The sequence below is a fragment of the Rhyacophila brunnea genome, unplaced genomic scaffold (assembly GCF_057557595.1).
Source record: "Rhyacophila brunnea isolate RB1 unplaced genomic scaffold, BYU_Rbru_1.0 scaffold_6, whole genome shotgun sequence".
NCBI lineage: Eukaryota > Metazoa > Arthropoda > Insecta > Trichoptera > Rhyacophilidae > Rhyacophila > Rhyacophila brunnea.
Window position 1 is genome coordinate 25,294,210 of NW_028233276.1, and position 13,166 is coordinate 25,307,375.

At 30.4% G+C, this 13,166-nt stretch overlaps 1 protein-coding gene across 1 annotated transcript in view; it reads right to left on the reverse strand.

The window, feature by feature from the left end:
• Window positions 1-13,166, reverse strand: part of thw (chitin-binding domain protein thawb) — a 147,812-nt gene that overhangs the window by 72,742 nt on the left and 61,904 nt on the right. Inside the window, exon 2 of the mRNA XM_085957194.1 lies at window positions 9,036-9,127. Within this exon, the coding sequence (XP_085813320.1) occupies window positions 9,036-9,108 (73 nt within the window). The 5' untranslated portion in view covers window positions 9,109-9,127. The remainder of the gene's footprint in view (window positions 1-9,035; window positions 9,128-13,166) is intronic.

The following is a 13,166-nucleotide window of genomic DNA, read 5'->3' on the forward strand; positions in this document are numbered from 1 at the left end:
TCCATTATCATAATACTGTAATACACCGTTTACACGTGCATGGATTTACTGCTGACAGTACGTATTATCGTGGCCATAATTAATTACATGTATTATCATGCAAGTTGCAAGAATAAAGAAATTTCGGATGCTTCTAAATTTTCACGCGAAAGTTTGAATCTGTTCTATATCTGCGCCTGCGCAGTAGAATGACAATGGCAAACAATTACTCATTTTGAGGTTAACCGATTTTCACGAGCTGTCAAATAGTACTATAAAATGACAACATCGCGTCTAGCTTACTGTTGAAGAATGAGATTGGCGATACCGTCAGCACTTTTACGTGTAAACAGTTATTATCGCGATAGTTTCAAATACACACTATTGCTGCAAGTAAATCCACCCCATTAAATGTACCCCTAAGATTCGGCGGAGACATCGATTCTCAAAGCTCAAAAGCCGAGACTCTTGAAGCTTAGTAAGATGCCATGTCTCACAACCATACAGGAGCACAGGTAGCACGCACGCGTTAAACAAACGACATTTGGTCCTCACAGAATACAGCCTTGACCTCCATGCGACTCCAAGTTGGTTGAACGCAGAGCCCGCCACACCCATGCGGATTCCAAGCTCACTAGAAATACCACCATCATCGGCAACCGTGGCACCCAAGTATTTGAATCTGGACACCAGCTCGACGGGCAGACCGGAAACCCGCAGAGGAGTATCGGCGTCGATGCATGCAGCACTGCACATGGATTTGGTCTTAGCGGCATTCAGGTGAAGACCCACACCCTTCGAGTTCGCGGCGAGCCTGTTCACGGTTACCTCCAACATACTCCAAGTCGCACTGTCTTTCTTCGCATAGATCGGTTGTGTCATCATGATGTAGGCGTATCCCACTGTCGGGGCAAACCGTCTTACGCATTATGAAATCTATCATGTATCCATATTAATACGTTAATAAAAAATATTTTTTAATTGTTTGCCTTTCAATGGGATTGGTTCACATCGAATGTAACAATACTTATTTATAGTTTTGCATACTAACTAATTTTGTAGGTACCACCATACTTAAAGCTTATCTAAAAAATGACATTGACTAAAATGTCATGATATTTAACATACAATATAATAATTAATAGAACGTTGAAATTGGCCTCATAAACTTGCATAACACTGGTAGACTTATTAACAATATGTAATCCCATAGAAATGTATTTTTTCATGCAAATGTTAAATGAAATATTAAATATTTAATACACCACTGTTATTTTTTACTGCCGGAGTTATCCACAATGGCCCTAAATGCTAGATTTGCTGACCTAGCAAATCTGGTACTGTGGGCATATATTATTTTGATATTGGCCAATACATCACTTTGGCATTTTATTGTATTGGTTAATTACTCCGCGTCACGTAACAATAATATGATGATACCATTTTCCTACTAGTAATATTTCAAAGATGGGCTTATTAAAACGTCATTATTCGTTGTTTGACGCGGTGCTTTATGCCGTTTTGTATATATATGACATTGTTTTAGGCCAAGTAGTTTGGATTTGGTATCTACCGAATTTCCCTGACACCAAATTGGTAAACTTTTACGATTAAAGTTTTTTATATGTTTATGTCAATATAGTTATTAAAAAGAGCTTACAACTTATAATGAAAAACATATTTTTGTACGAATTTTACACACCGTCCCCGTAATGCGAAAAGTGGCTAACTAATTTTTGCAAAAAATAGTTATTTATTGCCAAGTGTTTTTAGATAGATTTTCGATCAGTGCGAAAAGAGTTCAGTAAAAATTTTCAAATTTACTTTATTCGGGGTTGTATGGATACTATCTAAACCTAATCTGCGATTGGTGATGTCAATTGGGCGGGAAATAACTGTGTCAACAAAATCGCTTCGGATATTGATATATTCCACATACGTGAGATAAGTTAGGTGGATGTTGTTTAATAAATTCTTAAAATTAATTGGCTTATCTTTTCTCATTCGGCGTACTTCCATGTAATTTGTAATTTTTGTATTTACTCTTTTCATAGTGTTTTTTTTCTAATACTGTTTCTATGTCTTTGTTTTTTAATGCTATTTGTTTTTCAGTCATGTTGGGAACGTTTTGAATTTGTAACTTGTAAAGTTCACTATATCTAAATAAATAAATTTTAATTGAATGTTGAAGAAAACCTTCTTCTTTAGAGATGGGTGATAATATGAAAGTGAAGCAAAAAGGACCACTACATCTCAAATAAGAAACCTACTTTAATATTTTTTGCATACAAAAGTATCATTTACGTTAAATTGAAATTGCGTTCAGTAATTTTTATAGGAAAAACACAAAAGGCTCAATCTAGAAGAAAATTCAATATTTTTGAGGTATCCATAAATATTATAGGACTTTTCTCGTGCTTCAAATTATTATTTGAATTGCAAGAACCTGTATGCGTATAAAATATAATTGTCTTCTAATTTCATTATATTTATTATCATTTTACTAAATTTACATGCTGTAAACGGTAAAGCGTCCATCACTGAATCAATGAATAGCGGGATTGAAATACGGACATGGAAAATTCTCAAGATGTTTTTTAACTAAATATACTAAAAATTAAGTTAACTGTTTGAGCAAATGGTCTCGTAAAAATGCTAAGATGTATATAAAATAATATCCTATTCATTTAAGTATAACTATTGGAGAAAATATGTCACGTAAAAATAATAAATAACCTATTAATATGTTCAGAGTATAACATACATTTTATGTGTCTTCTGAAATAGTTTTATATTGTACCTACATTGGTTGGGATTCATTGATATGTAAGTTAATATTTCATTGAGTAACATATAGTTAATACTTTTATTTCTTCCGCATTGACAACGTTACAGACTAATTACAATACTAGTATGTAGATATTAATAATATGTGATACCCACCTAATCACGTAGGAAATATCAGCAAAAAATATGTTTATCAAATCGTATTAAAAGTAAAACCAGCATACTCGAGATGTGTCAAAAGCTAAGATACATTATAATATATAAGGTTAAATATTATATAATCTACTGATAATAAATTTTCAATTTTAAAAAGGTTAACATCGCTAATTTGGTGTCGAATCAGACTCAGTAAACAAAAATATGTAATCTCTAAAAAAATAGCTTGTCAATAAATCCACTTTAGCTTGAATCGTTATAGCACTTATGGATTTGGCAATATCGATTATTGCTGACCTAGGCAAAACAAAATGCAGCTTTTTATACATAAATACACTTATCAATTGATTTATTATGGCGACCCAGATAAATCATTATATTTATTGTTTTCGCCAATTATCACAAGCATCAATAGCCATCAATATAGGCATATAATGTAAACGTCTCCAAGCCTTTTCCGATAAGTCAATTTTTATTTTATTTTTTCGTTTTATAAAATAGGTAGGTATCTACTTAAATTTTATCATAAAATGGCCGATTTATTAAATAATGTTAAACCAACTACGAAGCCAATATGTTTTAATAGCACAGTATCTTTAATTTATAGACTTTAAAACATATCGATATTCATGTCCTCAGTTTTACGTTTTGACATTATTCAGTTATATGAAACATACTATTCAGGTAGGTGTCTAATATATTAAATTCGTAAGGGGTATATGTTTATAATATGTAACCATGTAACTAATTTATAAATGCATTATTCTGATATCTATTTATTTTATATACGATTAAAAAAACAAGGGAACGTCCCATCTTATGTCACATTTTATACAAAATTAAAAAAAAAAGAAAAATAAACTAATGCTTATTCCATCTTCTGCCACTTGTATAAAAACTAGGTATGTTTATATGTCAATTTATTCTCTAATGTCTGAGAGTATTATTTTTAAAACGTATTTTTGTTTATTGATTGATTAATTTTGAAACATATTGGAACAACTTGGGTACCCTGATGTTTTTTTAAATGTATTTTTTATGATAATTTTTTATTTACTTTTTTACGAGCTTAGTTATATCTAAGAATTATTGCTTGTCTAACAAAAATGCATGTAAAGTAGACAAGGTAAACAACCTTTTTAAAATTTATATTCTCTGTCGACTTATGATACATTTTTATTCAGTTTTTTTGGATTGATCTAAGAATTGTCATCTAACAAAAATGTGTGTAAAGTGGGCAAACTAAACGTTATTAACGTATTCCACTTGTATATAATAATAAAACAAAAATTTCCACTAGTTTACCAATTTTATTTTGATAAAAATTCTAATTGACAAAAACGATTTTGGTTTCCATCTAAATTCTTACATTTCGCACGTGTGGAAGAGGCGGGTCTTAAGAAAAATGTTCGTTCAATAATTTGTGACTCAAATGGCACAAAATGTAATTTAATTATTGTTTTAAATCACATGATAAATCTTCATAAAACAACATAAGCCTCTCTTCCTCAGTGATACGATTAATAAATAACATAAGAAGTGGTTTTATGGCAACTTCTATTATGTATTCATCTGACATTATGACCGCAAAATGAGAATATTCACTGTAAGTACCAGTTACTAGACAACTTTTTGGTAGGTACTTACTCACTATTATAATATTCACGCTTAACACTGGTTCGATTCAAATACTTAACTATGAAAGTATATAAGTTGCTATGCACCTAGTTATTTGAATTGTTACTTTCTTCTTTGAGTATCGCACACATTATTTTAATATAATAATTATGTATTGCTTTTATTATTTATTTCCGGATTGAAAACAATCTCTAACATCAGATCGGATTAAAGCATACATTGGTTGGTACATTTCTATAATATTACCAACTCTGATCACTATTATATTGGTTTAGCATATTTATGTTTTATCTTTGTACAATAGTAGGTACTTTCTTATAACGACTAACGATATGAACATAATATACTGATGTAGCATGTGTAGTCACATATCACTTTTACATATTTGTAAAGCTGGCGAAAATGATTGCCATCCAGTACCATGAGTCGATATTATTAAATTTTAAAACATCATAATATTGACGTTGAAAGCTTATTTTTTTTGACGTGAGTACCTAATCGTTTTTCGCAAACAGTTATAATATGTTATATTATATTATCTTCATTTATATATATATATATATATATATATATAGGTACCGGATTATGACCCCAACAGGGGGGGCGGATACGGCTCTAGCCTGGGGGTCCAGGCTCAGGGGGCCCGGTGTGGTGAGTCGACCAGATAAGTGAGATAAACACATTTTTGCTAATAAAAAAGTCATTGTTAACATTTTAATATATGTGGTTGCACGATGCATTTTTTTATTATTGTCTGTCAATACTTGACAACTCCATAATTAAAATTATACTAAAAACCTACGGCTAATTTTATCTCGAACGCTACTGTAGAGCACCACACTGCCTTTAACCTTGGGGATAGGTAAGAGGGCCCGCCAAAGATCCTAGCATGAGGGCCCGCTTCAGGGTGTGGGAGTCATGTACAGGGTACACCGTTCCATTCAATATTTGAACACAACAATGGGAAAATTTTCATAAAAAGTTATCGACAAATTCCGATAAAGTCTAATTTACATTTTTTTTTTTAAAATAAAACAGGTATAGAGTTCATTGTTCCATGACTTTCATTTGAATTAATTTATATGTTTATTACGAAAGAATATATTTTGCATAAGTGGATTCTAGTAGACGGAAACGTAAGCGGCTTGGTATAATTTTATTTTTCACATTATTCGTTTATTTCTAATAATAATAATATGGGCGTCAATATTTTCACGAAATAGTTAAATTGAAATACGGAGAGATAAACGCATGGTTATGATTCAAACCTGAGAAACGCGACATGTTATTGTACTTATCATCTTTATTATAACAACCTATTAGGGAGTATTGTATAAAATGTTGTTATAGTGATGTACGGCTTTATCGTTATGTTTAAATCGTTAGAAACGAATAGGTGCTATACTTTCAGGCGTTTCAAAATAGTAGTAGAATGAAATAATATAAAGAAATTGAAGTATTTCTTTTAGATTTTAAATGTAAGTATTGTAGTAAATATAGTAGCTTTTTATTAAGGAACTCCAGGTTTAATTATCAGTGAGGTTACAAGCTTTTACTGCTACAATACTACTAACTGTCGTTGGGCATCATGGCCTGTTGTAGTATTGATAAGCTCGTATATCGGTCCACGCGTTTTGTATAGAGGCGTAAGAAAGTTCAAACGGGTGAGTTGATATATATTGACCTGCGGCTTCCGTTGCCATTTGGACAGACGTATTGCTCTATGAATACTTACCTACTCAACAATCAGCATGACCCACTGTTGGCTCACCTATTGTTGTATGAAAGATGTATTGATGCATACTCAATAAGATGACAGCGCAAAATGGTACCCATTATAAATTATGATGCCAATTTACAACTCAATTATATTTTAAATGCGTAGAAAGACAATGATTGGTAAAGAAAAAATATCCACATACCTATAACAAGCGAAGATACTACAATTAAAAAAAAATACTATTCATTTTTAAATTTCATAATGTTTTTTTTCTATTTCATAAGCCAGATAGTGCGCATACATAGCAGTGATCCTAATATATAATTAACGATATTAATATTGACAGCGCAAAAAAAGAATAGATGCAATTAATATCAATAGCTATAATATGATAATTTTTATAGTGCCCAATATGGCCAAGCGGTTACCGCATCAGTTTATAATGTCGTGGGCCCCTGGTTTGAATCCGGGTCCAGAAAAATTAACATGTTTTTCAATGTGTGTATGTAAAAGAATATAAGTATTTAAAAAAAATGAAAATAAAAATATTTGTAGACAATAAATGCTTGTCGTCGGGACACACGATAAGAAGTAGGTACGGCGGTGATTTTCTTTCACGAAGGCGACGCAATTGAATCGGCAAAAAGGGGCCTCGAAATAGTTCAAACCAGTCATTCAATTATTAAATTATACCAAAATTAAAAAAAAATATATGCGTACTTCTTATAAATTGAGTACCTATGTCTTAAGTTAATACTTCCAAGAAGCCATAACCACTCAAATTAATAGATAGGTATCCACAAAAAATAATCTTCTAAACATATTATGTGTCATCACAGTCAACTTCAATAATAATTATTTTAGTTAGAGGATCTGATTTTCGGAAAGATAAATATTGTTCTACATTGTTGATTTATTTTAAATTCAACCGCTAAACTCTAAGTAGGTATCAAACTAAAGGTATATGTAACATTTTTTAAAACAAATTAATGAAGTATGTAGTGTTACTATCATTCTTATTACGCACTGAAAAACTAGTTCCTAATTCAATTATTTATGCAAACTGTTGCATATAGCAAGTTCTATACTACACGAAACCAAGCTAGAAATAAATTCCTCAGATAAAATAATTGAAAACGAAGCATATGTTTGCAATTTTTTTTCTCATGAATCGAAAAGATGGCAAAAAAGAATTAATAGAGAGTTAAATATAATTGTTTATATGTATTGGCAATGATTTAAAGTTACCATAAATAACGCAAAGACAGTCATCTTGCTACACCTTTTAGTATGTTGGATGATTAACAAATGAATTCTATTCTGACCTTTACAATTTCAATTAATACCTACATTCATTGAACAGAATATACTATAATGGGTACCTACTTACATTTTTTCTAATCGGACTCTGGTAACGTAATACGTAATTAGGAATAATTATTTTATAACAATCAATATTCAGTTCATCTCAAATAAGATTATTGAAAAAATCATCATGATAAGCCAATAATTACAAGTGAATCGAAATGTTAATGTCATGATTCGAATTTCACTGCCTTTTCAGTTATTAAAATATTATATTTTAGAACTATTAAAACATTCTAAAATCAAAAAAATAATTATTGATAATGAAAAGAAAGATTTTTTGTTTTGGAAGTTGTATTTTGTTTATCAATAAAAAACATAACGAATGTTTTGAAATACGAGTTTGAAAAATTTGATCTACGGCATCCGTTGCCATTTGGACTAATGCACATTTTACATATTATTTAATCTGACACATATTAGCATGTCTATTACTACATGGAATTTGACGTATTGATGGATGTTCAATAAAATGACAAAGCAGAATAAAATAATTATAATGCTAATTTACTACTCAATAAATTGGGTTTAAAATAAATACGAATAGAACGATTAGTACAAGCAAAATGCAAATAATAATAGAACAAGTGAAGCTATTAGTTTTTTTTGCGAACATCAAACTTTATTATCTTGATTAGCATTTCACAACCATTTTCGGTTGAATTATATTTTTTAATTATATAAATGAAAACCTGTTATTTGAAAGTTAAACAAAGACGGCAACACATACACCAACGTCCATTTCAAAGATAATTCCTGTTTTTTTTATTATTATTCAAGTTAAATATAATTTTGTAATACCTCAGAAACACATTAACAAAAAAAAATATGTCTATCGGATTTCAGCAAATTTGCTTTATCAGTTTAGATTCGCCCTATCTAATCGCTACGAAATTAACAAATAGTAATTTAACTGAAAAATGTGTCAAATTTAGTTAAGTTTGCTATCGGATTTTGTCGTTTGAATCAATTTTCTAATGTTAGGTACCTACTTACATTTATTAAATCTTGAAAATTATTAATTGAATAAAAAAAATACTTATTATTAACGTTAAGTTATGTAACGTATGGGTGCTGTACGTACAAACAAGAAATGATTTTGGTTCAAAATGTTTCGCGTTTGACCTATTTTGAATTATATTATTATAACAACCAAAAAATGCCTAGTATATAACAAAAGTATTATGTTTTTTTGCTAAATTAATAATACGTATATTTTCATATTAATTAAATAGATGAAAATTGATAGAGATTTACTTAATTTTAGATTTACTTTACAAATATGAAAATTGGAGAATACATATGATGAAGAAAATTACAACTGATATTATATTTTTTCAGTCAGTCATTACGTAGTCAATTATTATAAGTCAATGTTTTTATAACTTACCAATAAAAATATTGAGACATAAGCATATAGTGAACCCTCCTCCATCTGCACCTAATGCTCTAATCCTCCCCATCTTGCCAATTGTGTTTGACCTGTAACATAAACAAAAGAATATTGTCATCTCTTTGGATAATAGTATGAAAATAATAAAAAAAACTTGTGTTCACTGCAAATGATTCCCCCACGCAGCGATACCTATATTCCACCCAGCGCATAACTGAAGTATGTAGCTGAAAGCCTACAAATAATAATAACAAACAAATATTTCTCCTGCGATCCCGCTTATGTTTCGATGCTATAATAGCAATACATAATATTTCAATGACATAACTTTGCTGCAATTATGGGAGATACACTCAGAGTATTAAATATTATATAATGGAATTCTACTACGTAAATTTAAACTACATAAAATATAGGTATATATATTTTAAGTCAATCTTTGTTTTATAATTTTGAGTTTTTTAATAGAATATTTATTGTATTGATATTGGATATCCTTATTTTAATACACCTCAGAAAAATAGGCACCATATTTTTTGAAAACATATTAGTACGGTGTGGGACTGGATTCCAGCCAACTTGTTTCACCAATTAATACATTCACTGCTGAGCAGTTAATTACTTTTTCAATAGCATGTTAATTATATCTAAAGGCCCACTACTGCAAACGCGCCAGTTGCATTGTTAGCACCATCTATCAGCTATCCATCCCGTCACTTATCATGATGAAATTAAATAATAACCACCCATCTAAAGTGTCATCAAATTTTCTTAATATTGGAAACCGGTTTTTGTTCCTTGATTCTAAGACGGCGTCAAGATATTTCCAATATTTAATAGGATAAGTGTTTCTCCCTCGTAGTCCAGTGCGTAAATCACTGGCCTTTCATCCGGGGGCTAAGGTTCCGATTCCCGGTAAGGACACAATATATCTATGTGATTCTATCACCACGCCTGGGTGTTTGTGATACTTATATTACTGATTGCACTACAGTTTCACTACACATCTGTCATTGTGTCTCGTGACCTATCGTAGTATCAAAAATAATATACCTATATATTTTAGATCGAATACTACTTTATTAAATATTATGATTTATTTATGTGAATACAATATACTTTAATTATAAATATTGGCATTCAAAAAAACCAAAAGTTATTGATTGATAATAATCAAAATACGTCAAAATACTACTATTTATTTTCTGTGAATAAACTAATAACTAATATAGGTATTTGACATCGTGTTATATATTTGACAGTTATGGACAAAAATATATCAAATACAATTTATTACTCAGTCAAAAGATTGACCGGTTACATGGAATGTGACTGCGGCGACAAAATTCATAACATAAAGATCACACTATTATTGGCCCCATTAGTGATAAGACTGGTGTATTAATATTTTCCCAGCTGAATCATGTATGACATTTTGACAGGTCTGGTCGACCTTGAGATGAATATGAAACAAAAAAATGTTCCTCGAATCAGTCTGAAGATTTAATGTAGCAATTACTTAAAGGAGTTTAAGTTATTCGTAAAGATCAACCACATATTACTTCTGATGTTTGGTATGTAATAATATTTTTATACGGAAATAAACAACATGTGATTTATTTGGTTTTCACCACTTAAATGTCAACTGTTTCTCTTCTCCTTTCCATAAGTTCATTAATCACTAGCAAGTAGAGAATTCTAAGATTCAAAGTTGGTTTAACATGGACTCGGTTATGACCATGCGGATAAGAAGTTACATAAAATACTGCCGTTAGTGAATGGTAAATATTTAAACATGGTCACCACCTTAATAGGCAGATTGGAAATTTACAGATCATAGAATGTAACGGGATGAAGAAAGTAGAGAATTTTATTTGTAATGCTTTTTTATTATATAAAATACACAATTTTACACAAATAGCACACATAATGTTTAAGAATGTTATCTTCTTTATTGAAAAAAATATATAATTGTGAAAAACATCATAAACATACAAATTAGAAGTTAATTGTAAATTTTATTACATTAGGTATTAACATTAACAATAAGAAACAATATGTATACTATTACAATTCAATGTGTAAACCGATTTTGTCAATTATTTAATACTTTGGACGCTGAAGACGCACCTGGCGCGTAATGACCAGGCGGCCGATCGATGTAATTAACGTGCATTTTAAAGGGTGTAATTATAAAATCATTACCTAGTTAGCAGCCAATGAATGCACGTAAATTAAATTCATATCAAATGTTTAAAAATAATATCATATAAATTTTCTCAAATCGTCTCTGTTCTGGCAGAACACACTAACTGGAGAATACTAGTTTTGAGTAATTTGACTTTGAAGTTGTTAAAATGTTTGAAATGGTCTATCATGTGAGTTTATTAAGTAATCGTAAAAAGGATGACTTTAAAATAAAGACTGTTTATTTATTAAGAAGGTTTCTAGACGGTATAGTTTGAAATAAAGAACATTTTGGTATAACTAACTCAATATGTCATTTTTTCGAATTAGTGTCTTCTGCCAGAACAGTGACGAAATATTGAATACGATTTTAGATTATTTGACAAACTTTGATACAGACGAAACTATTGAAAATAAAATTATGTCCTTTAATACGCATTTAAGTATAGGAATACCATATTTTCTCCAGATGATGATAATGCTAATTAAAACTTGTTACAGCGTCACCTATAATGCAACCCACTTCTCATTATTAGTTATGTTTCCTGGTGGTGAATGCAAAGATAATAAGGTCAGACGTGTATTTGGACTACACAGTTTAGAATAAAATTGTAATGAAAATAAAGAAGATTTACAATTCGGCATTGTACATAACCTCATAATAATGAATACCGAGTTACAACAACACCAACAACACCATCTATACATCTATACCTTAATGTCTTCAGGCGACAGATGTAAAAACTAAATCTGTATGTACTCGTAACTTATTCAAAAGTCCAATTTACACTTACCCACTTTTACTAGCAGATATTTCGTAATATGCGAAGATATCGATGTATGTATTCACCGATTTGCAAAATCACTTCGCCTTTGAGTAGGTATCGTACTTGAAAATCAAATATTCATTTATTTAACAATAGAATCTTCGTTAAATTAAAAGCAAGATTTCGTACAGCGGCTTTGCAATCGTCCAACTCTGAAACGGGCAACAGTTGTTACATAGTATGATGTAAATCTTCGTATGCATTTTTTAATATATTTCTTTGCGTAGGTACTATATTGTATAGAGAGCATTTTAATACATCACTCGTTGTAATAACAATAATATATTATATTGAATTTCGTAAGTCGTGCTCTCATTTCGTTTTCCGGTTTTGATGACATTTGATAATGGTCAGATTTTTTCATACATTCATGAGGCTTACTGGGAATTTCATTACCACATCAATTCGTATACGTTCATACATAATACGACTAAAAAACTCTGTAATTTCGAAATTTTGCATTTCGATCTATGTTTTGACCATTTCCATGAAAGTTGCGTACAAAATAAAGTTTTTTTTTAAATTATCGCCTGTCTATCTATTTTTTGTTCCTTTATAACTTAAAAACTACTAGATACTCGTACCATCGTTAAAGAAACTTGCACAGTTTGTAGAGTTTCACCTCAACATCTCAAACGGTTTCGAAGTTACAAGTACAACTTCTTAAAAATAACGCATCTGCAACAATTCATAACGAGTAGGTAAAGTGATCAGATAGCAGCGGTGGATTGGTGAGGTGAGTAATCAAACCGTTGTCTATATTATGGTTATATAAATTACATTCAAATTCAGATCACTCAGAGTCCATTTCTCCGCAGTGTATATATATGTACATTTGTTTCCGTATTTGTGTAGATAGTTATATGAAAAATTAATTAAAAACCCTAGCTTTATACTGTCTTGTTATCGTATTTCTTCATATTTTCGGTTAGGTGCCTGGTATGTGGCACATTCGCCTTAAGATAACGCATTGGCCTGCATCAAATTCATATTTTAAAAAAATCGGTATGAAATTTTTACCATAAACGGGATTCGAACCCACACATACAGCTTCAAAAACGGGTGCTCTAAAAACTACTTTACCATGGAGTCATATAAAAATGTACTTTGTAAT